A 25,575-nucleotide genomic window follows, 5' to 3' on the forward strand; every position below is an offset into this window, starting at 1 on the left:
ATAATGCTATTGTGAACATTTTTGTACAAGTTTTTGTATGAACACATGTTGCCATATGCTAGGTCGTATGTTAACTCAACGTTTAACTTTAAGGAACTGCCAGACTATTTTCAAAAGTGGTGGTGATTCTATATTCCAACTAGCCACGAGTGGGGTCCCATTTTTTCCCACAGCCTCACTTTTTTTTTTTTTTATATGATAGCTATCCTCGTAGGTGTAAAGTAGTATTTCATTGTGGGTTTACTTTGGATTTTCCTAATGCCTAAATATATTGTTCATCTTTTCATGTGACTTTTGGCCATTTGTATCTCTTCTTTGGGGAAATATATATTCACATTCTTTGCCCATTTTTAAATTGGGTCATCTGCCCTTTTGTTATTGAGTTGCAAGAGTTCTTCATATGTTCTGAATATAAATTTCTTATCAGATATATGATTTGCAAATATTTCTTCCCATTCTGTTGTTTATCTTTTTACTTTCTGGATGGTGTCCTTTGATCCACAAAAGTTTTAAATTTTGGTGACGTCCAATTTCTCTCTTTTTTGTAACTTGTGCCTTTGGTGTCGTGTCTGAGAAACCATTGCTTAATCCAAGGTCAGGAAGATTTACTACTCTATGATTTGTTGAGTGCTTTTATCATGAAAGGGTGTTGTACTTTGTTTTTCCTGTGTCTATTGAGATGATTAAATATATTTATACATGCATACATGTATACCAATAAAACTGTTAATGTGGTGTATCACATTGACTAATATTTATATGTTGAACCAATCTTACAATCCTGGGGTAAATCCCACTTGATCACAGTGTAAAATCCTTTTACTCTGCTGCTGGGTCCACCTTGCTAGTATTTTGTTGAGGATTTTTATATCTTTATTCAGGGATGTTGGTCTGTATTTTTCTTATGAAGTCTTTGGTTTTGCTATTGAGGTTGTACTGGCTACACAGAAAGAGTTGGGAAGTGTTTCTTCCTCTTGTTCTTTTTGGAAGACTTTGAAGAATTAGTATTAATTCTTCTTCTAGTGTTTGAGAGAATTCACAGGTGAACTGTCTGGGCCTGGGTTTTTCTTTGTGCAAAGTTTTTGATTGCTAACTCAATCTTTTTACTTATTTTAGGTCTGTTTAGATGTTCTGTTTCTTCTCGAGTCACTTTTGATAGTTTGTGTCATTCTAAGAATTTACCCATTTCATCAAGGTTATTTAATGTTATTTTTGGCATATAATTGTTGTCATGTCCCAGGTCTCGAGTGAGTCCCTGGGGCAGGCTGCCACGTAAGGGTCCTTGGCTTCACACAGGAAAGAATTCAAGAGGGAGCCATAGTAAACTGAAAGCAGGTTTATTTAGAGAGATATACACTCCATAGACAAGAGTGTAGGCTGTCTCAGAAGGCAAGAGCAGCCCTGAGTTGTGGTGATGGTTAGTTTTCATGGGCTGGGAAGTTTCATGGGCTAATGAGTGGGAGGAATGTTGTAGCTATCTTGGAGAAGCAGCAGGGATTTCCAGGAGTTGGGGCACTGCCCACTTTTTGGCCTTTTATGGGCGGCCTTGGAACTGTCATGGCACCTGTGGGCGTGTTGTTTAGCATATGCTAATGCATTACAGTGAGTGTATAATGAGGCTCAAGGTCTACGGAAGTTGACTCTTCCACCATCTTGGGCCTAGTAGGTTCTAACCAGTTTTTGTCGTATCCTGCTCTTAATGGTTGTATCAGTCTTTTAATGGTTTCACCCTGCCCCTTCCTTTCTGTCTCAAATTGTTCATAATTCTTCTTACTTCTAATTCTTCCCCTTCCCCTTACTGACCCTAAAGGTCAATAGTAATGTCCCTTCTTTCATTCCTGATTTTAGTAATTTGAGTCTTTCTTTGTTTCTTGCACAGTTTAGGTAATGGTTTGTCATTTTTCGTTGATCTCAATCATTTCAAAAAACCGAATTCTGGTTTTATTGCTCTTCTTTGTTTTTCTATTCTTTATTTTATTTATTTCACTCTAATCTTTATTATTTATTTCCTTCTGCTTGCTTTGGGTTTAGATTACTCTTCTTTTTCTGGTTTCTTAAGATGAAAATTTCAGTTTTTTTAAGATCTTTCTTCTTTTTTAACAAAGGCATTTACAGCCATAAATTTCCCTGTGAGCACTGCTTTCACTGTATCTTATTAAGTTTTGGTATGTTTCATTCACCTCAAAGTATTTACTAATTTTTCTTGTGATTTCTTCTTTAATTCATTGTTTTTTGTAGGAGTGTGTTGCTCAATTTTCACATAGTATGTGAATTTCCGAAATTTCCTTCTGTTATTGATTTCCAGTTTTATTCCATTGTGGTCAGAGGAGATACTTTGTATGATTTTTAAGCCTTTTAAATTTGTTGAGAAGTGTTTTATGGCCTAACATGTTATCTATCCTGGAAAATGTTCCATGTACACTTGAGAAGAATGAGTGTTCTGCTCTTGGATTGAGTGTTTTATACATGTCTGTTAGGTCTTTGTTATTGTGTTAGGGCATGCCTTCAATACTAAGCCAGGAAGTTTAAAATTCTGCCCTAGCGTTCACTTTCTGCTTGTGCAGAGCTTCAGGGTCAGTCAGAGGTGAGATCTTAGACCTTTCTCAGATCTTTCCTAAGCTTATGTGTGATCTTCTGCATGTGCCTCATCTTCTCAATTCCCAGTAAAATGTGGGAGCTTTGCAAACCCCCTGTGGATATCTCATTCTTCAGCCTTTTCTTTTGGGCTCCCTGGCTAGTCTGTTGTTTGCCCCAGCTGCTACCCTTTACCTCAAGCAGACTGATGTTAAAGCATTCAATTAACATCCCTGGGGGAGGAGCCTTTAGCGCTGGGAAGACTCTGTGCAGTTAAATAGAGACAAGCCTTTTGAGTGGGGTCTTCTAGAGCCAGGTCAGATAATGATGTCCCTTTGGGAATGAGGCTTTCAAAGATCTGTGTCCCCACTCTCCTCGCTCTGGCACAGGAACGCATGCTATTATTTTTCGAGGCTGCTGCAGAACTCGGGAGCAGGATATGAAACTAGAGTAAGTTAAAATGCCACAAGGTTGAGCTGTTATTCTTGACTAAATTCTGCCCCGAATGCTGCAAGCCTTTAGTTAATTTCCAGAGTACTGAAAAAGTTGCTTTTGACAAATTTTGTCATTTGTTGTTTGCTTTTATGGAGATGTAAACTTCTGGAGGTTCTTACTCTGCCAGTTTCGCTGGCATCACCACCATCAGGTTTTTAATGGAGGGTCAGGGGCTGAGATGCTGGGGTACCCATGATGTGAAGGGACCATCATGTAAGATTTCTAATAATGATCCTGGATCATTTCTTTTTACTTGGTCAAGAGCAAACTTCTTTAGCTTTGCTGTTATTTACCTTAGGGGAAAAAAGGTAATAATCCAGTGATTCGACATGATATGAGCAGCTAAATCACTTTTTTATTCTGCATTTCAGGGACTTTAATATAAAATTGTCTTTGAATTTAAGTAAATTCTGTTGTTGAGAAGAAGGAATTGGGAGAAACTCTGAGTTTTTTTTTTTTTTGGTTAGATGCTCATGCCTTGAATAGTATTGCAAAAGACTGTTCTTATTAAGTGATGTTAAAACAATGCCTGTTTTCTTCTTTTTTACATTTCCAGGGCACCTTTGATGATTACTTGGAGTTATTCCTGCAGTTTGGTTATGTGAGCCTTTTCTCCTGTGTTTACCCACTGGCAGCTGCCTTCGCCGTGCTAAATAATCTCACTGAAGTTAATTCAGACGCCTTAAAAATGTGCAGGGTCTTCAAACGCCCATTCTCAGAACCTTCAGCCAGTATTGGTGTATGGCAGGTAATTATTTGATAAAAAATTTATTTCTTTAAAAACAAAATGAGGTATTGTGATTAAAAAAAAAAAGCTCTATGGAGAGATTTGGGAAAACTGGATTTTATCCTTGCCATGCCACAAACTAGCTGTGTGACTTCAGGTGGTCATTAACTTTCTCTGGGCCATGCTTTTCTTGTTTTTAAAGTTGGGGGCGGGGATGAGCTACAATCTCCATGACTCCTTTCAGATGTGAAACTTTGACGGTTTTCTTGGAGAGTAGTCAGCTGGGCCTCACCCACTGGTACTAATGAGGCCCTCCCCACTGCAGTGTCAGTAGAAATCACTGACACTGAACTTCTACTGGGGAGCCTGGACTTCCACTTCCACTCCTACCTGGCAGTAATGAGATTCCCTTTCAGATCCCTGCTAGGGTGGTCTCAGAGGAAGCCCAGTGGAGAGTCAAGACTTTTAATACCATCCAAGAGGCCACATGAGTGCACAAAGGAGGGACTTGTACCCCTCCATCAAAGGAGGTAGTCTAGTGGGAAGCCAGAACTCTTGCCCCTCTCCAGCAATAATGACCCCACTCCCCACCTTGGGTGTCAGTGGTGTCCAGGTGGAGAACCTGGACTTCTGCCTCTACCTGCTAGTGACAAGATATTGTCCCCTGCTGGAGTGGTATCAGAGGAACCAACTAAAACAAAAGGTTATACAAAATCTGGAGTCTTATAACACCTAAAGTATCAAGGTTTTTATTAAAAAATCACTCATTATACCAAGAACCAGGATGATACCAAACTGAATGAAAAAAATGGCCATCAGCAGATGCCACCACCAAGATGACACACACGTGTTGGAAATACTGGACAAAGATCTTAAAGCAGTCACGGTAAAAATGCTTCAACAAGCAATTACAAACACACCTACGACAGATGAAAAAATAGACTTAGAACGTCTCAGCAAAGAAATAGACACAAAGGAGAATCAAATGGACATTTTAGAAGTTGAAAATATAATAAACAAAAAGCTCAGTGAATGGGTGCAATAGCAGAATGGAAGGGATAGAGGAAAGAAGCAGGAGCTGGAAAATAGAAAAATAGAAATTACCTGATCTGAACAACAGAGAGAAAATAGACTGAAGAAGTAAATATAGCCTCAGAGACCTGTGTGACTATAACAACAACAACAAAATCTAACATTCCTGTTATTGGAGTCCAAGAAGGAAAGGAGAAAGAAGGAAGGGCTGAAAAGGCTCTTGAAGTAATAATGGCCAAAACTTTTCAAACTTGGCAAGAGACCTAAAACTATAGGTTCAAGAAGCCAAGTGAACCCCAAACAAAGAAGTTCATGCCAAAACACATCATAATTAAACATCTGAAAACTAAAGACAAGGAAAAATATTCTTGAAAGCACTGAGAGAAATGACCTCTCACCTATAGGGGAAAAACAATTAGAATGACAGCCAGTTTCTCATCAGAAATCATGAAGGCCAGAAGAAAGTGGCACAATATTTTCCAAGGCTAAAAAATACTGTCAATACAGAATCCTATATTCAGAGAAAATATCCTTTGGGAAGGAAGGGGAAATCAAGACACTCTCAAATGAAGGAAAAGTAAGAGAATTTTTTGCTAGCAGACCTATCCTAAAAGAATGACTAAAAGTTCTGTAAACTGAGGAAATGATAAAGGGACAATGTCAGGAAGCAAAAACATGGTAAACAAAAACACAAGTAAAAACAATATATTTTCCTTTTACTCCTGAGTCTTTAGAGTTATGTTTGACAGTTGAAACCAAAAAATACAACACTATTTAATGGTTCTAAGTATATGTAGAAAAAATATTATGACAATTATATTATAAATGGGGAGTGATAAAGGAAGGTAAGATTTCTGTATTTTACTCAAACTAAATGATACAAGTAGACTGAATGTATACATATATATACACACACATATAAAATATAGTATATATATTTGTGTGTGTATGTCTATATATAGAACAACCTCTAAAAAGCTATATTGTTTAAAAGATACACTCAAAAACATAGTTAAATCAAAATGTAATAAAAAAACGTTGAGGTAACCTACAGTAAGACAAGGAGAAGAAAACAGAAATGAAAACACAGAAAATGAAGAAATGGCAGACTTAAGTCGATATTTTGATTAACTGTAAAGGGTCTAAAGACATGAGTTAAAGACAAAGATTGACATAATGGATTAAAATGCATAACTCAACTATATGCCATCTACAAGAAACCCAATTTAAACATGATTAAGCAGGTTGAAAGTAAAAGGATAGAAAAAATATATGTGGAAAAATTAATTGTAAGGAAGCAGGAGTGGCTATATTAATATCATATAGAGTAGACTTCTGAGCAAAGAAAATTACATTTACATCTTACAAATTACATTTACAATTACATCATACATTACAAATACATCTACAGATGGAACAATTCTCACAGAACACTGGCTGAACACTAGCAGAAGACCTTGGACACTGGAAAGGACATACATTTGCTCAGACTTCTGAGCAAAGAAAGGAACATTCTTTGATGATAAAAGGGTCAAATTATCAAGACGATGTAGAAATCTTATATATTCAGCAAACAACAAGGTTGTAAAATACGTGAACTAAAAACATAGAACTAAAAGGAGAAATAGATAAATCCACAATCACAGTTAGAGACGTCAACATCCGTTTCTCAACAATTGACAGAACGCTGGATAAAAAATCATCAAGGTTATTGATGAACTCAACAACACCATCAAATTATGAATCTAATCCATATTATAGAACATTCTACTCAACAGTAGAATATACTGTCACCTTCAACTTGATAAGGAGCGTCTATTTAAAAAAACTTAAAGCTAACGCCATACTTATTAGCGAAAGATTGAATGCTTTCTTTCTAAGATTAAGAACAATGCAAGAATGTCCACCGTCACTACTTTTACTGAATATAGTACTAGAAATTCTAACTAGCATAGTAAGGCCAATGATATCTCCAATTTACCCACTAGCTGACCACAGGTACATGAGCAAGCCCAGTCAAGGTCAGCTAGACCAGAAAAATTGCATAGGTGAGCACAGCCTAAATTGTCTACCTGCAGAATCATGAGCTAAGTAAATGGTTGTTGTTTTAAGCCAGAGAGTTTGGGATGGTTTGTTACACAGCAATAGCTAACTAATGTAGGAAGACTCAGTATTCTAAATATATCAGTTCTCCATTAATTTACAAATTAATTAATCTACAAATGAGCTTATAAATGTAGCACTATCCTAATGGAAGTTTTTCTTTTAACTAGGTAAACTTATTGTCAAGTTCACAGGGAAAAATAAATAGAATAGCAAGAAAACTCTAAAGAATAAGGGCAGGGACACTCATTCCTACATATTAAAGCTTGTTATATAACCTCAGTTCTTAAAGTAGTGTAGTGCTGGTGCATCATTAGACAATCAAACCAATGGAGCAGGATTAAAAGTTCAGAAATTCAGTATATGATATAGGTGAAATGTCAGTTCAGTGGAGAAAATTATTGACCGTCCACCAATAGTTTTGGGATAATTAAGTCTCCAAAGTGTGTGTGTCAAGGGGTAGTTTGCTCTTCAGAAGTTAAGAGGAAAAACGGCAAGACACAGAATGGGAGAAAATGTTGACAATACATTTGTCTGCCAAAGAATTTGTATTCAGATTATATGAAGGACTCACCAACTCAATAATAATGCAATTAAATGAAAACATGGACAAAATATTTGAAGAAATGCTTCACTAAAGAATATATACAAATGGCCAATGAGCTCATGAAAATATTTAGAATTAGCTACCAGGGAAATGCACATGAAAACTACAATGCAATAGCACTGTATACCTGTTTTAAAATTAAGAAGAGATGATGCCAAGTGTTGGCAGTGAGGTATATAATAACTGGAACTCTCATACATTGCTGATAAGGATGTACTATAATGGTCACAAAACTAGAACGCAGTTTGTAAAAAAAGTTCAACATATAGCTACCATGCCACCCAGCACTTCTGCTCTTAGAAATCCAGGGGAAATGAAAGAATATGTCCATACAAAGACTGCACAGGAGTGTCCATAGTAACTTTATTCACAGTAGTCCAAAACTGGAAACAACCCAACTTGCTGTCAATAGGTAAATGGGTAAAAAAAATAATTATGGTATTTTCATAAAATGGAGCACTACTCGGCAGTAAAAAAGGAATAAATTACTGATAACATACAACGTTAAAATCTGTATGCTGCTAAACCAAGATGGTGGAGGAGTAGGAGTACTTGGAGTTCATCTCTTTTCACAAATGCATCACAAATACATCTACAGATGGAACAATTCTCACAGAACACTGGCTGAACACTAGCAGAAGATCTTGGACACTGGAAAGGACAAGAAAGATCCCCACATAACTGGGTAGGACAAAAGAAAGAAGGGAAAAAGAAGAGGAGAGGAAGCAGGATGGGATCTGCGCACTTGGGGAGGAGCTGAAGCAGAGGAGAGGTTCCTGTATCTGGAGAAGCCCCCTCACCGACGAGGAAATCAGTTGGGACAGAAGGGGATCATCTGAGGCTCTCAGAGGAGCATGAAACGGCTGGTCTGTGGCAGATAGAACAGAGTAAGATCTACACAGATTGTCCGTGCCACAGCCCTGTGCATCCCAGACTGGGACGTGAGTCCACCAGTGCACACGGGGGCTGAGAGCTGGAACGTGGGGATTGGAGAACAAACCGAGGGGGAGGACTGCTGTTGGCTGCGAGGAGACAGCCAGAGGGGATGGGAGAGAGGTAATCCACAACTGGGAATGCTTGTGGAGGAAACCCAGACTGCCATAGAAGCAAGGCGCCACTGTTAAGTGACGCGCAGGGGGTGGAACCACCATTGAAGCCTCTCTCTCCCCATGCGCTGGCCCCCTGCCCCGCCAAGTGCTAGGAAAAGCCCCCACCAGAGCTGACCTTCTCATGCCTGCTGCCAGGTGCTAGGAAAAGACCCCACCAGGGCTGACCTTCTTGAACCAGCTGCCAGGCGCTAGGAAAGGCTCCCACTAGGGCCAGATCTCTCACGCCCATGACTGCCAGCTTTCCCATACACTTGTCGCCGGCAGGGCCCCTGCAAACCAGGCAGCTGTGCCACCTCCACGTCCTGTCCTCACCGGGGCAGACATGAGTGCTCCAGGGCAGTCTCAGGAGCAGACTCCTGTGGATGGCCCATGTGCAGAGGTGGGGCTAAAACCACAGATGAGCCCCAGGGGTGGGGCGACTAAGGAAGAGGAACAAAAACCTTTCCATGCAGCTGCACAAACCGCAGATTAAATCCCTGCAATTGGCTTGGTAAACCCTGTGTCTGGAATATCTGAATGGACGAGTGTTCCCATAACTGAAATCAGTCTAGCTCTAGCTGCTGTGGACGTTGGGGACTAGTACACATGGGAGTTGGGCCAGGTCAGAGTCTGAGCTGCCCCCACAGTGCCCACAGAGGGTCCAGAGACTGACTTAGGGGTTTTGGAGGGCCTCCTGGGGAGGTGAAGGTTGGCTGTGACTCACGGTGGGGAGAAGGACACTGACAGCTGAGACCCCAGGAAAATATAATTATTACTGTTTTTTTAAGTTTTGTTTTGTTCTTTTCTTCTGTTTTTTAAATTTGTTTTTACTTTTTATCTAGTGTAAAAATTTTTTAATATATTTTTAATTCTTTTATATTTCTATTTCTGTGTTACTTTTTTGCTGTTCTGTTTTTTCCTTGTTTTTTTTCTTTCCTTTGTTCTATTTGTTCTTATCTTTTTTATAATTTTTTTTCTCATTTTTGTGTTCTGTTTTCTTTGCTTTTTCCTTCAGTTTGCATTCTGCTTTTTTTCACTAATACATAGTGACAAAAAAACAGATCAGTGTTTGCTTGGGGCCAGGTATAAAGTGAGGGGTGGTTTGCTTGGGGCCAGGAATCTTTTGGCGAAAATGGAAATATCCTATTTGTGATGGTGGTTTCACTGGTAAATACACTTATCAAAAGTTAATGAAGTGTATACCATAAATGAGTACAATTTATTTTATATAAATTGTAACTCAGTATAGGTGATATTTAAAAACCCAAAAGCTTAGTTAGAAATGTATTAAAAATGCAGGAAGCCAGACACTGTCATGCGCTGCCAATGGGAAAGTGAACTGGTCAACCCTGGGGAGTTCGGCTTGGTCTTATCTATCAAAATTATGAACACAGTGGCACCTTTGACTCAACTAGTCCACTTTCAGGAACTTACCCCACTTCCACACTTCTTAAATGACGTGTTTGCAAGTTTACTAGTTGTAGCATTATTTGTAATAGCAAGCAATAAGGAAATGGTTAAATTAACCTTGGTACATTGATGCAATGAAATACTTAAGCAGTTGTGACTTAAGTCTTTCGTTGTGACTTAAGAATGAGGGAGATCTTTGAGTACTGACACGGAATATCCTCCAAGACATTTTAAGTGACAAAAGCAAGGGGCTTGACAATGTGTATTATGCTGAGAAAAGAGTAAGAAAGTATATGTTCAGGTTTGCTTATATTTATTTGCATACAGTGTCTGGAAAGATACATAAGAAATTAATAATAGTGATTATCTTATGGGGAGAACAGGAGGTGACGAGGGGGAGAAAGGGGACAAGGAGACTCTTCCCTATACACTGATAACATTTTATTTTTGAACTAATTTATAATAAATCAATAAATAGAAATTTAAAGCTATTTTAAGATAAAGTCCTGAGTAGATTTTTTGTAAAGAAAACTGGAAAAATAAGATTACACAAAGGATTTCTAAAATATTATAAGATGGTAGATATTCTTCCTGGGACAAGATTTTATTAAGTTTGGATCCAATCGTGTTTTGTTTTGCTTCTATATTTCTAACAGTTAATTGTATTTCTTAGAATTAGACATTGTTATTAAGTAGTGATCACCAAGTGCTGTACATAAAAAGAAAGAAAGAAAGAGAGAAAGAGGGAAAGAAAAGAAAGAACGATGGTCACAATGTTTCCATAGTCCATACTCAGTAATACACACCAGTTTCCTTCATGGGACCCTGGTTCAATCTACTTAGTAGGTCTCAGTGGGGCCTGGCATCTGTATTTTTCTGAAGTTCTACAGGTGATTCGGTAAATGCCGCTAGGAAGGGATCATTATCGCTGGTGCTTTGGGTATGGCTGAACCAGATGTGGTATGTGGTCTGTCAAAGTAGAAGGACCGTTTCACGAAATGAATTCTATTTGAAATCATACCTAACTGTTTTTGAATGTGAAACATTCTCTCTGGCGGCCCTAGTTTAGATTCCCTTTAGCTATGCATAGAGTCAAGTAACTTTAATAGTGTATTTTTCTTGGATGTGTTCCCAATTCAGGTCCCTGGCCACCTCCATTTGGGAAGATAGAACATACTGTTTGGGATATTCAACCCAAAAGTAACTGAAATACCTCTAACAGTATGGCTTTTTTGAGCTAACGAAAATCATGGCATTATAGAGAAAAAGTTATACATGTCCTTGGAATGTTTAGAACTAAGGAAAGACTTTAGATAATACGAAAAAGAATGAGGAAATATGGAAGCAGTCCTTATGGTCTTTAATTTCACATTTTCTTTTTCTTTCAGTTGGCTTTTGAAACAATGAGTGTTATATCTGTGGTCACTAACTGTGCTCTGATTGGAATGTCACCACAAGTGAATGCACTCTTTCCAGAGTCAAAAGCCGACCTCATTTTGATCGTAGTAGCAGTGGAGGTAAGTGAACATTTAGACCTGTTTTAAATAGTCTCTACGTCAGATGCCTGTGTTATTCTAAGGCAGTGATGTCCCTGGCTGTCAGTGATGGGCAGTTTAGCGACATGCATTTACTGGTAAGAAAGCAAAGTGGCTCAGGTAATAGGAACACATGAGGATCCAGGCTGTCCATTCCTGGTTATTGACAACTACAAAAACGTCACCGTGGTGCTAACAGGACTGATTTTTCCAGCCTTTGTGCTGGCCTGTCTAGCGTTGAGGAGATAAATCCTATTTGAAATAGAATTCTATAGATCTAATGGGTTTTTTTTCAGTCTGTTTGAGGGTGAGGGAATCTGTCACTTCCACTTTCTAAAGCAGATAAATCCTAAGAAATGCTTTTTGATCATGACTTAAGTCTCATTTGCAATAGGTGTGGGATTCATTGCAAAACACTCTGAAACTCCAAATTGTAACGTGTAGGAAGACTCATAATTTCACATACCAAGTACAAGTAGGCTGTCTGTGTACTTTTTAGATATTTGTCTTGTTTATCATGTTTCTGAATACGGATTACCGTAACATCTTGAAAATTAAGCACTAACCAGTTTGCAAATGGAAGAATTTGCAGGAATTTTTTTGTTGCTAGTGATTATAGTTGTCAGGAATATTGTGATCTTTCATTTTTAGATACTAAAAAAATAGAGCAGTAGTGGAGATTTGTCAAAGTAGAATTTAGTAGGATCATAGAGCAGTGATTGTGGACTTAGGGCTGACCGTAAGAAATGGAATTGTGAACTTGTACATTTCTAATGGTGGCTAAAGAAATATATTCTCCTTTGCTCTGTTTGCTCTTTTAGTGTATTTGATAGGAATCTGTGTTCATGATAGAAGCTGTATGTAGAGTATGCATTTTGGAGAATGATTTTAGACAGCAGCAACTAGGAAGGGAAAGAATGGCTTTGCAGATAAAAGTAGGTCTGTTTTGAATTTTGTGAGTTGAACAGGATTTTGGAGAGCGATTTGCAAGGCAATTTATTACCTGTGGCAGTAAGAGAACAAAACAGAGGTACCTTAGACAGGGGATGGCCAGCTGGCCAGGCTCACAGTGCATCTTCTTGATTTAAGATATGGCCCTTAACTTTGCAGATCTTGGAAGTTGTCTTTGCCAGCACATCCAGAGCTAATAAGGCTTTGTGGCTGACTTACACTTAATCATGAGACTCACAGGGGACTGACCAGAATACCAGGTAGTTAATCTACCATAAGGAGACTTTTCCAGTGCTTATAGCCGTAGGTGTTAAAGTAGAAGTGGAGGGTTTCCTTGGTGGCGCAGTGGTTAAGAATCCGCCTGCCAGTGCAGGGGACACCGGTTTGAGCCCTGGTCCGGGAAGATCCCACATGCCGCGGAGCAGCTAAGCCTGTGCACCACAACTACTGAGCCTGTGCTTTAGAGCCCGCAAGCCACAATTACTGAGCCTGTGCTTTAGAGCCTGCATGCCACAGCTGCTGAAGCCCATGCGCCTAGAGCCTGTGCTCCGCAACAAGAGAAGCCATCACAATGAGAAGCCCACGCACTGCAATGAAGAGTAACCCCCGCTCACTGCAACTGGAGAAAGCCTGGGCTCAGCAGCGAAGACACCATGCAGCCAAAAATAAATAAATTAAATAAATAAATTAAAAAAATAAATAAAAAAGTAGAAGTGGAATTGGTTGTTAGAAGATTTCTTGGTAAATTTAGAAGCAGAGCAGGAGGAGTGTAATAGTCTTGAGAGACGCAGGATACCTGAAAACCATCCCTTCCTTCAAACAAAGCAGAGTGCTTTCATGAGCCGGATCTTGGTGTCCATTGCCGACTTCTGAGCAATGCTGGATGATTTCAGTACTGCCCACTTCTTGATCGTGCCTTCACTTTCTCTTGACTTTTGGCTGGCCCAGTCTTCCTGAATATTCCCATTAATTAGACCACTGTCTTCTTTTGTATTGGTGATCTCTTAATCAGATAGCCACACCCTGCTTCTTAATTAATGTGGGAGATTTCCTGGCCCATAAGACTGTCCTGTAAATGGCTAACCTCAAGTGTTGCAGACTGATTTTGCTGGTCTAATCCTCATGTATTCACTTAATCTGCAAGTTTTAACGTGTACTTTGTTGTTCCCCTGAGCTAACCCTTATGCCTCCTCTTACATTTTTAGTCTCTTCATATAGTATTAAAGTAACTATTTTACTGTCATTATCTAAACTGGTTCCTTAGAGTACAACAGAAATAAGCCTCTATTTAAAAATCTTGTGAGGAGAAACCTTAGGGTTTTTTTTTTAAATTTTATTTATTTTTTTGGTTGCCTTGGGTCTTCGTTGCTGCGCGCAGGCTTTCTCTAGCTGCGATGAGCGGAGTCTACTCTTTGTTGCGGAGCGCAGGCTTCTCATTGTGGTGGCTTCTCTTGTTGTGGAGCAAGGGCTCTAGGCGTGTGGGTTTCAGTAGTTGTGGCACGTGGGCTCAGTAGTTGTGGCACACAGGCTCAGTAGTTGTGGCTCACGGGCTCTAGAGCGCAGGCTTAGTAGTTGTGGCACACGGGCTTAGTTGCTCCACGGCATGTGGGATCTTCCCTGACCAGGGCTCAAACCCCTGTCCCCTGCATTGGCAGGCAGATTCTTAACCACTGTGCCACCAGGGAAGCCCCAGGATTTTTTTTAATTAAAAAGAAAATTTTAGATTTTTTTTTAAAGCTTGATTGAGTATGCAATGTAAAATTGAATAAAAGACAAAATGATCATTATTTTATGTTGGTAACTCAGTGTCATGTTACAACTTTTTTGTATTTACTGCCATCTAGTGTTTCCTTTAAAAACTCATGAGACTTCAATACTACTTTTATTTGTATAATAGTTGCAGAAATTTATTACAGACTGACCAAGAGAATAGCCTACCAGTATGTGAAACCATATAATAGAATCATATGAAATGCCATTTTCTGGGTTAAAAATAGTCAAATATTGGGAATTTCATAAAATTCAGCCCACAGCATTAAGTCAGTATCTAAATAATTTCTCTTAAATAATCATCATTATCTTCACTTCTGAGACAAATTTAGCTCACTTCTTTGATGTAATTTCAAGGAAAGGATCACTATGTTAAATGCAGAATTACACAAAGATCTCCATTTCCTAAAAGATAGAAATGGCCTAAAATCCTCTAAATATCAAATGTTTGATAATCTTTCATTTTAGCGTTAAATGCATTCACAGTTTTCTTCTAATTTTACACTTGGCAAGACGCAGCAAACATATTGAATGCTAACAATTCACCTACTAAATGCTGTTCTTTTTCTAGGGTGAAAATGAATTAACTCACCTAGAAGTTGCACTGCATTTCTGATGCTTAGGTTCTGGTGACCAGCAAGCCAGTCTGCACCATGCATGTTTAATTGGTAGTTTTAAAAATATCACTGAATTGCAGTTTATTTTACAAAAGAACGTAAGTTAGGTAATTTTCTGTCTAGTGCTGCTCAGAAACAGTTGATTCTCATCTCTTTGTAATGACTAAAGGTGTCTTCTGAGAGTGGACTGAACCCTTCGGGTTCTTTTGTGCCCCGACTCACAGGCTTTATTTTCCTGTTTTAAAAAAAATTCGTTTCATACTTAAAGAAAAGTTGCAAGCATAATACAGATAATCTCTATATATCCCTTTATTAGGAGTCACTAATTTTGAACATTCTGCCGTATATGTGCTTTGCTCTCTGTCTCTTGACTGATTTACATCTGTATTTGTGTGTACATATAGATATTTCAAACTATCGAGATTCTGTTTCTGTACTGCCTCTTAATACACTGTGGCCCTGGGCCAGTCACCTTGTCTTGTAAGCTCGTCTCCTTGACTGCGTATTGAGCCCAGTGCAGCATCCTTTCCAGGGATGCTCTGAGGAGTGTAGTAGAAATGACACATGTGTAACCCTAATCACAAGTGTCTGGCATGGAGCAGGTGCTGAACAAATTGCGGGTCTTGTTATCACTCTTACAAGGCAAGATACTGTACATGTAAAATGCCAAACACAGAGCTGGGCACTTGGTCAAGGTGCAGTGGATGTGAGCTGCAGTTCTAACCATCTCTGCAATGGCAGAATGAAGCTTTTGTTATCTTTATTATCATTCTGTCATCATTTGTTAAGCAGGCAGTATAGCAGCATGGTAGTAGCTTGGGGTATCAGAGTCAGGAGGTAGATGAATTAGAATTTCAGCTCTTCCCCTTAATCTCTGCACACCCTGGTTTCCTTAGATGTAAAATGAGAGCATTGGTATTGTACACAAGAAGTGATGTAACCAGGTCTGACACAGAGGAGGAGGTGAAAAAGTGATGACTTCACAGTACCACCGTTGTTAATGAGTTAATCCTTTAGCAGTTGGCTCATGTCTCCATCAGCTCATTCATGCATTTCCATGGGCTTGGTTCTTCATAATAACACTGAATTGGTTTTGTTTGTGCTGAAGTTTCTTACTTAAGTATTCATTGCCTTCTCTTAGGTGCCTGTTTCCATCCCGTGATATGATTCCATTTTTCTTCTCTCTTCCTGGTCTTGTTCCCACATCTGAGTTCAGCCCTCCCTCCCACCCATCCATCATGCATCAAGTCTGGCTGATTCTGACTTCTGAATATCTGTTGAGTTTCTCTTCCCTGTTACCATTGGCATGGTTGGAGTTTAGGCTCTCACCATTTCTCATCTAGACTTATTTTTTAACAGCTTTTGGAGCTATAAGTCACATAACCATACAGTTCACTCCTTTCAGATATACCTTCCACGCCTCTTACCTGGACTTTTACAGCAGATCCTCACCAGCCATCTGGTTTTCACGCTTTCCCTTGCCTCGTGCTCTCTACTTCTGGAGTGGTTATTCTAAAATGGAATTCTGATCACATTTCTCCTCTGCTTACAGAAGAAATGCCCAAGTTAAATATCAGGTTCTTTATAACCTCCTTTTCCCCTTCACCTCCCCTGCTGCCCCATCTCACCCTTGGACATGCCGGAGCCCTTCCTACAAGTTGCTATTAGCATTTACTAAAACTGTACGGCAGTCATGTATGTCTTCCACCAGACTGAGCTTCCTGAGAGCAGGGTCAAGGACAAGCACGTAATAATACTCAATAACTGAGAAGTGGCCATTGAATTACTTTAACTCTTTGTTTTCAAGTGATTAAGCAATCGCTTGTTAAATGTTAATGAATGAATGAGTCACATATAGTTGTTTTTTTTCTTCAGTGAACATACAGTTAGTGTTAGCTATTTGAGAATTAACTTCAACTTTTTAATTAAAGATTCTGCTGTACCTTTGGGAAGTACACTAACAAAACCCCTATGGCAAAATATGAAAATTATGTTATTTATAAGAAAAGGTGAACTGAATTAGGCAGTATGGTAAAGTGGTTAAGAACATGGGCACTGGATTCAAATCCTGATTCCAGTTTGACAGGCTATGTGTCTTTGAACGACGTTGAACGATTCAGTACAATTGGTATGCAGATACTGAATAAGTGCACGTGGTATGCTTACCACAGTGCTTGGCAACATGAAGTATTCAGTATTTGTTAGTAATTGTTGTTGTCTCAGAAAAAAAGATCTGTTCTCATAAAAGTCTCTTCACCTGGTTGAAAGGTCTGATTAAATTCAGAGATTTCAATTTAAAAACTTGCCTAGGAAGGAACCCACAACCAACTCTTCACCTTCTCCACTTCCCAGTGTTGGACCATGTGTTGGGTTCCTAAGAAGGTAAATAAGGTTTTTGACCTTTGGATTAGGGTACTTGGGATGGAATTATTGAACTGGGTATTTTCCTTCTTCCTTTTGCTTCATCAATTCCTGTGATAATCTTGGTAATTTTCTCATCTTTCTATGGGCTGCCCCCCTCTTCGGTTTGATGAAACATTGCTCTGTGTTCTCTTAATGGTGTGGGAATAATTAAAGACAGTCAAGGTAAATTCTTTCATTGGATATGTATTCATTGGGTGCTTACAATATGCCGGGCATTACCAAGATACAGCCCTGGCTTTGGAAGTGCTCACAGAGAGAATCCTCTGAGAGATAAATCACAGTGCAGTAGAAGGCCTCTTTCCTAACCTTCCCCAGCTCTCTCCATCCCCTCCTGACAGAGTTCCGACTGGCATAGACTCTCCCAGCTTGCTGGGTGGGAGCCATGGGCAAGATGTCCACTCGCTGAGTTAAGTGCTTACCAAGAAGCACTTTGTTCCCAAATCTGTTTGTGTGTGGTATTCTCGTTACTGTGATTGGCATAATTTAATTAAATGGAATGAAAACTGATGAAATGTGTGTGCTAAAATAGAGAAAGCCGTCATTTCCGTGAAAACCTTTGGAAAGACTCCATAAAGACAAATTACTATCAGATGGATAAAGATGAGTCAATTATAAAAGATTAGGGAAAATCATAAAAAATATGGGCAGCTTCCAGATTCTGTTTTTATATTGCTTCACAAGTGTCTTTAAATTTTCACTCTTTGTTAAAGAAAACAAACCTGGGAATCTTTGACATTGTATCATGGGTGTTATTTATGCCTAGAAGACAGTGAGAAGCTCCATCACTGGATCCTACTCAAAGGAAAGGCCTTGGCTCCACATTAAAAGATTTGCAAATAAATGTATACATTTAAATGTTTGTTAAAATAAAATATTAAAGATAGGCATTTTTTTGAATGGGTCCTCATTTTAGCTAACTTTTTTGGTTAACTGAGGAATTACTGACCCAGGTGAGCTGCCTAAAGGAGCTTCTGTCCTTGGGGAATAGGGGATTAGGGGCCTGGCTTTTTTTATTTTTATTTTTATTTTTTGCAGTACGCGGGCCTCTCACTGTTGGGGCCCCTCCCGTTGCGGAGCACAGGCTCCGGACGCGCAGGCTCAGCGGCCATGGCTCACGGGCCCAGCCGCTCCGCGGCACGTGAGATCTTCCCGGACCAGGGCATGAATCCGTGTCCCCTGCATCGGCAGGCGGACTCTCAACCACTGCGCCACCAGGGAAGCCCAGGGGCCTGGCTTTTAAGTTTGTCAATTAACGGGAAATATTGGTTTGTTGAAGGACCCAGTGCCCTTCAAAGTGGTGATTAGTATATAATCTGTTTAAATGTGACTTTGTTGATATCCGAGTTTTGCAAATTACTCTACATTCTTTTTTTTTTTTTTTCTTACTCTGCATTCTTTTAAGGTGATAACAGTGGTTATAACCTGTTTCTTATCCTGGAAAGTTTAGGAAAAGGCAGGTCTCTGAAAGAGATCAGTTTATACTCAGAATGAAGTTGTTTTCAGATAAGAATTTTGGAAGCATTAAGAATTAGAAAGCTTGACAGTTTCTCTACACTCTTAAGTTATAATTTCTACCTTATTTAAAGTAAAATTGCAGAACATCCTGTATATCCATATTCAAACGTAAATACACCAGATATCCACAAAGAAAATGACTTGGGTTATTCGTCTTTGAGGACTGTCACTCAGGTCTCCTCCCAGTTGGCGCTTTCAAAGCCTCCTGTCAAGTACCTGCTCCCTCTGATATCTCCTATTACATCCTAGCCTGTGCCCCGCCTTCAGCCACAGACCTGCTAAGTGCACTGGCTTCCACTCGAACTTACCTGCTGACTGCCTCTTTGCATGACATTGAACTTCCCTTTCTGATACATAAACCAGTTCACAGTTAAACTTGCCTCCTTTCTCTGCTTTTTTCTTTTATTCCTTTGGAGAATGGGAGATAAGAAAGCATTTTGGTTTCATTTTTTTTTTCCTAAGATGGAAAGCAAGTTGTGCTTCAGAAAATTGAGAGTAGACTTTAAGAACATAAGAAATCTCCACTCTTTATAGTATTGGATGGGATGTTGAGAAGTACCAATCCAAGGGGAATACATTTGGGGAGGCCTTGTATGGCAGGGGACCTCTTTTGAAGGAAGAGTGGGACATTGGGGCAGCTCCAGAGGGAGGAGTGACTTGGGAATGGTGTGGTCACAGGCCATGTGGGTTTGCTTAGGGAGAGTGAAGAGCATGAATTGGGGTATAGGGGTAATGGGTGGGGAAATGGGTGGGGGGCTCAGAGCTCATGAGGAAAACTTTACATTGCATGTACATTTCATTGTAAAGTGGTCCGTTTTAACATGCTCAGAGGCAGGACTGCAATATTCATTTCCCCTCATTAATGTCAACTCTACTTGGCTATTCCCAGTGATACATGAAAATGAATAGCTTGAAGATTGAATCTACCATATCTCCCCTCCTTTCCTTACTAGGGAGTAGGTGCCACATGTGGGTATGAGGAGGTTGAAGTGGGTTTATATGCCTGAGGAGGCTGACCCTGCGGGTGTAGACAGCATTGGCTGTCCTCTGCCCTGGGCCACACCTGCGCCCTCCTGTGTCTCAGTGGTCCCAGTAGCCGCCAGGTTTCTCTGCTCTTTCCACAAGGGTCCAAAAGCTGGAGTCTGCCACGACCTCTTTTCCATTGTCCTCCAATCCACCTTGTCTTTTTGGTTCCTGCAGTCCTGTTGGTTAGGTCCCAGTTCTTTATGCCTGCCAATCCTTATAGTTTATTTCTTCTGCCAGAAATACAAAACTGTCAGAATAGTTGTTCTTAAGGACCTGTTCTTTCAGCTTTCCGTCTGTGCTTTCATATAACTTGTTTTATTTCCGTTTAACATGCTGTTTCTGGGTTGCTGGTCTACACTGGAAAGACAAAGAAGAAAAATTACACTCTTGCCCTCTAAGGAGACCTCAACTCACAGGCAGAGCATTTCAGTAGTCATTTTTGATGCCTATCGTCTTGCTTTTCCCCTCAATTAAAAGAGTGCCTTTAAATCCATGTTTCTCAGCATCTGGACCCTGCTTAATCACCCCTCTCCTTTAGGAAAGTTCTCCCACATTAGCAGTACCCAAATCCAAAATGTTGTGTTTGTCCTCTAGGTTGAATCTCACTTCAAGAAACCCTTCACTGTTTTTTTTACACTGTAATTCTGTATCAAAGATTGAACCAGGTTTGAATATCATTTTTTAGTGCCATAGATTTTGATGTATTAATTGGATTTGGTGAAATGGTATCAATTTGACCAGTTAACGATTTTTCTAGTTATTTTTATATGTCATAATTACTCTTTTATTTTGTCGTTATTTCTGTTTTCCTTCTTCCACGCCCCTCCCACTTTAGTCTGTAGCCTAAAATGTTCAAAGGGGCTTTAGTGTCTTTTGTAGTCCCCCAAGGGGCTGTGTTCTAAAGACCATTAAACTAGAAATCGCGTGAGAGTGTTTTTGCAGACTCCAAGGTGCTTATAAATGTAAGATGTTAATATTACTACTGTAATTTCTTCCTAGGTCATAAAATGTGTTCCCAATCCCATTATGTCATAAATGTTACTAAAAGCGGACTATTTTCAAAGATGTTAAGAATCATGAAAGGAAGGGAGAGAAAGATTTTAAATGTTGATTACTTTGTAAGAAAACGTCTTTTTATCTTACATATTTTAGTTGAAAGCCCTTCTCTTCCAATTGAAAGAATGTAAATGCCACGTTTTACACACACACACATTCATACATACATATATATACATATATACATATATGTGTGTGTGTGTGTATTTTTTTAATAAGATATGCCTGTTCTGAGCCTGAAGATCAAGTTTCTCCTCTGGCAGCTTGAGCACAAGGTGGAGGAGGAGCTGCAGAAAACGTAAAGACATGATTATCCCCATGCTTCTGTCAGTGGGCCCCAGCTGGGACCATTTCTGCATGTGCACTAAGATTGTAGTGCTTCCATTATCCTTTCTAGTTCAGCACTTCACGGGAAAACTAATTGGCACCATCTGTGCTAATAATGAAATCTGTGATGTGGTCACTGGTGCACAAGGAATTCAGGTTGAGGGAGTGTTTCACAGCAGAAAGGTGGTGGGATTGGAGCAGAAAAAGAATATAATTTATTAACAGTCTTTCATGATGAGTTGTAGAAAAGGAACCACAAGGCAAAAGAGCAGCTGTCTTTTGGGTCAGTGATATCCTTGCACTGAGGTTTTAGGAAGGATGGAGGAGCAGGACTATGGAGAGAGCTCATTGCAGTGTCTTCTCTTTGCTCTTACATCTGTCCTGTAGATTTTTGTCATCTGCATCCAGTCTAAATCCGAGCACTGCAATTTACTGAGGGTGGTTGTCAGGGAGTTAGCAGTAAGGTGAATGACTACGAAGGTACAGCACAAGGGCATTTTTTGGAGTGACAGAATTGTTCTTTATCCTGATTACAGTGATAGTTCCACAGCTAAGTGCATTTGGTAAAACTTAAAGAGCTGTACACCAAAAGGAGTGATTTTTACTCCATGTAAATGAAAAAGTAAAATTTTAAAAGTATAAAAATTTATTGAAATACATGCTTTGGAAAATCTTTTGTCTCTGCCTCAGAATATGTTCACGATGAAAGAAGTATTTTTTCCCCAAAAGTAATAAAGAAACAACCTAATACCAATTAATCTAAAATTTGATTTTACATAGCAAGTGGCTGTTTTCAAACTCCAAATAAGATTTCATAATTGAACTTTTAGAGATAGTGCTAAAAGGATTAAGAGAAGTAGGCTTCTTTGGCTTTTCTTTTTTGAGCCCTCATAACTTTGTTTCAACATAAAAGGAGCTGCTCATCTTGAGTATATTTTTTGCTGATGAGAGGAAATTAATGAGGTGAGCCACAGTTCTCAGACATTGGAGAATTCACTGGTCATGCTAAGAACAAAAAGCATCAGCTGTTTTTATATTTTATTGTATTCAGACTGTTTTCTGAATGTGGGTCATGCAAAAAAAATGGAAACAATTATGTGGAAAGTAATATGCACTGCTCTTAAGCCTTTTAAAGGCACAAGGTATTCTTCCTGTGCTTCTAGAATCAGCAGGATTGTAGGACAAATAGGAAGCAGCACAGTAGGAACAAGTAAATGAGGGATGAAGATTGATGTCAGTTAGTGGAATCATTAAAAACCATAAAGTTTGTACTTGGTAATTTTTTTTCTCTGCCATCTATTTTATTTTCTTTTCTATTCTATACATAGTATCAATAGTGTATATATGTCAATCCCACCTCCCAGGTCATCCCACACCCCCTTTCCCCCCCTGTTTCCATACGTTTGTTCTCCACATCTGTGACTATTTCTGCTTTGTAAGTAAGATCGTCTACAACAATTTTTTCAGATTCCACATATATGTATTAATATATGATATTTATTTTTCTGACTTACTTCACTCTGTATGACAGTCTCTAGGTCTGTCCACGTCTCTACAAATGACCCAATTTCGTTCCTTTTTATGGCTGAGTAATATTCCATTGTATATATGTACCACATCTTCTTTATCCATTCCTCTGTTGATGGACATTTAGGTTGTTTCCATGTCCTGGCTATTGTACACAGTGCTGCAGTGAACATTGGGGTGCATGTGTCTTTTTCAGTTATGGTTTTCTCTGGATATATGCCCAGTAGTGGGATTGCTGGATCACATGGAAGTTCTATTTTTAGTTTTTAAGGAACCACCATACTATTCATAGTGGCAGTATCAATTTACATTCCCACCAACAGTACAAGAGGGTTCCCTTTTCTCCACACCAGCATTTATTGTTTGTAGATTTTGTGATGCTGGCCATTCTGACTGGTGTGAGGTGATACGTCATTGTAGTTTTGATGTGCATTCCTCTAATAATTAGTGATGTTGAGCATCTTTTCATGTGTTTGTTGGCCATCTGCATGCCTTCTTTAGAGAAATGTCTGCTTAGGTCTTCCACCCATTTTTTGATTGGGTTGTTTGTTTTTTTGATATTAAGCTGCATGAGCTGTATATTTTGCAGATTAATCTTCTGTCACTTGCTTTGTTTGCAAATATTTTCTCCCATTCTCAGTTTTATAGTGTCTGGCCTTACATTTAGGTCTTGAATCCATTTTGAGTTTATTTTTGTGTATGGTGTTAGGCAGTATTCTAATTTCATTCTTTTGCATGTAGCTGTCCAGTTTTCCCAGCACCATTTATTGAAGAGGCTGTCTTTGCTCCATTGTATATTCTGGAGTCCTTTGTCATAGATAAGGTGACCATAGTGTGCGTGGGTTTATCTATGGGCTTTCTATCCTGTTCCATTGATCTATATTCCTGTTTTTGTGCCACTACCATACTGTCTTGATTACTGTAGCCCTGTAGTAGAGTCTGAAGTCAGGGAGCCTGATTCCTCCAGCTCTGTTTTTTTTGTCCTCAAGATTGCTTTTACTATTTGAGGTCTTTTGTGTTTCCATACAAATTGTAAAATTTTTTGTTCTAGTTCTGTGAATAATGCCATTGGTAATTTGATAGGGATTGCATTGAATCTGTAGATTGCTTTGGGTAGTATAATCATTTTCACAATATTGATTCTTCCAATCCAAGAACACGGTATATCTCTCCATCTGTTTGTGTCCTCTTTGATTTCTTTCATCAGTATCTTATAGCTTTCTGTGTACAGGTCTTTTGCCTCCTTAGGTAGGTTTATTCCTAGGTATTTTATTCTTTTTGTTGCAATGGTGAATGGGATTGTTTCCTTAATTTCTCTTTCTGATCTTTCATTGTTAGTGTATAGGAATGCAAGAGATTTCTGTGCATTAATTTTGTACCCTGCGACTCTACTAAATTCATTGAGTAGCCCTAGTAGTTTTCTGGTGGCATCTTTAGGACTTTCTATGTACAGTATCACATCATCTGCAAACAGTGACAGTTTTACTTCTTCTTTGCCATTTTGGACTCCTTTTATTTCTTTTTCTTTGATTGCCAGAGCTAGGACTTCCAAAACTATGTTGAATAATAGTGGTGAGAGTAGGCACTCTTGTCTTGTTCCTGACTTTAGAGGAAATGCTTTCACTTTTTCACCATTGAGAATAATGTTTCCTGTGGGTTTGTCGTATATGGCCTTTATTATGTTGAGGTAGGTTGCCTCTGTGCCCACTTTCTGGAGAGCTTTTATCATAAATGGGTGTTGAATTTTGTCAAAAGCTTTTTCTGCATCTATTGAGATGATCATATGGTTTTTATTCTTCAATTTGTTAATATGGTGTATCACATTGATTGATTTGCATATATTGAAGAATCCTTGCATCCCTGGGGTAAATCCCACTTGATCGTGGTGTATGATCCTTTTAGTGTGTTGTTGGATTCGGTTTACTGGTATTTTGTTGAGGATTTTTGTGTCTATGTTCATCAGTGATATTGGCCTGTTATTTTCTTTTTTTTGTGATATCTTTGTCTGGTTTTGGTATCAGGGTGATGGTGGCCTCATAGAGTGATTTTGGGAGTGTTCCTCCCTCTGCTGTGTTTTGGAAGAGTTTGAGAAGGATAGGTGTTAGCTCTTTTCTGTTTGATAGAATATGCCTGTGAAGCTATCTGGTCCTGGAGTTCTGTTTGTTGGAAGATTTTTAATCTTCCAGTTTCAATTTCATTACTTGTCATTGGTGTGTTCATATTTTCTAGTTCTTCCTGGTTCAGTCATGGAAGGTTTACACCTTTCTAAGAATTTGTTCATTTCTTCCAGGCTGTCCATTTTATTGGCATATAGTTGCTTGTAGTAGTCTCTTATGATCCTTTGTATTCCTGCGGTGTGAGTTGTAATTTCTCCTTTTTCATTTCTAATTTTATTGATTTGAGTCCTCTCCCTTTTTCTCTTGATTGAATCCGGCTAAATGTTTATCAATTTTGTTTATCTTCTCAAAGAACCAGACTTTAGTTTTATTGATCTTTGCTATTGTTTTTTTTTCATTTCTATTTCATTTCTTTCTGTTCTAATCTTTATGATTTCGTTCCTTCTACTAACTTTGCATTTTGTTTGTTCTTCTTTCTCTAGTTCCTTTAGGTGTAAGATTAGATTGTTTATTTGAGATTTTTCTTGTTTCTTAAGGTAGGATTGTATAGCTATAAACTGCCCTTTTAGAACTACTTTTGCTGCATCCCGTAGGTTTTGGGTCATCATGTTTTCGTTGTCATTTGTTTCTAGGTATTTTTTCATTTTCTCTTTGATTTCTTCAGTGATCTCTTG

The 25,575-nt window shown here is 38.9% G+C and overlaps 1 protein-coding gene across 4 annotated transcripts in view; it reads left to right on the forward strand.

Moving 5' to 3' along the window:
• ANO10 (anoctamin 10) overlaps nt 1–25,575 on the forward strand; it is a 213,257-nt gene that overhangs the window by 45,632 nt on the left and 142,050 nt on the right. For all 4 annotated transcript variants that reach the window (XM_060022227.2, XM_060022228.2, XM_060022229.2 and 1 more), the window contains 2 exons: nt 3,626–3,817; nt 11,425–11,553. In XM_060022227.2, the coding sequence (XP_059878210.1) occupies nt 3,626–3,817; nt 11,425–11,553 (321 nt within the window). The remainder of the gene's footprint in view (nt 1–3,625; nt 3,818–11,424; nt 11,554–25,575) is intronic.

Source organism: Delphinus delphis, chromosome 10 (genome assembly GCF_949987515.2).
Source record: "Delphinus delphis chromosome 10, mDelDel1.2, whole genome shotgun sequence".
Classification (NCBI taxonomy): domain Eukaryota; kingdom Metazoa; phylum Chordata; class Mammalia; order Artiodactyla; family Delphinidae; genus Delphinus; species Delphinus delphis.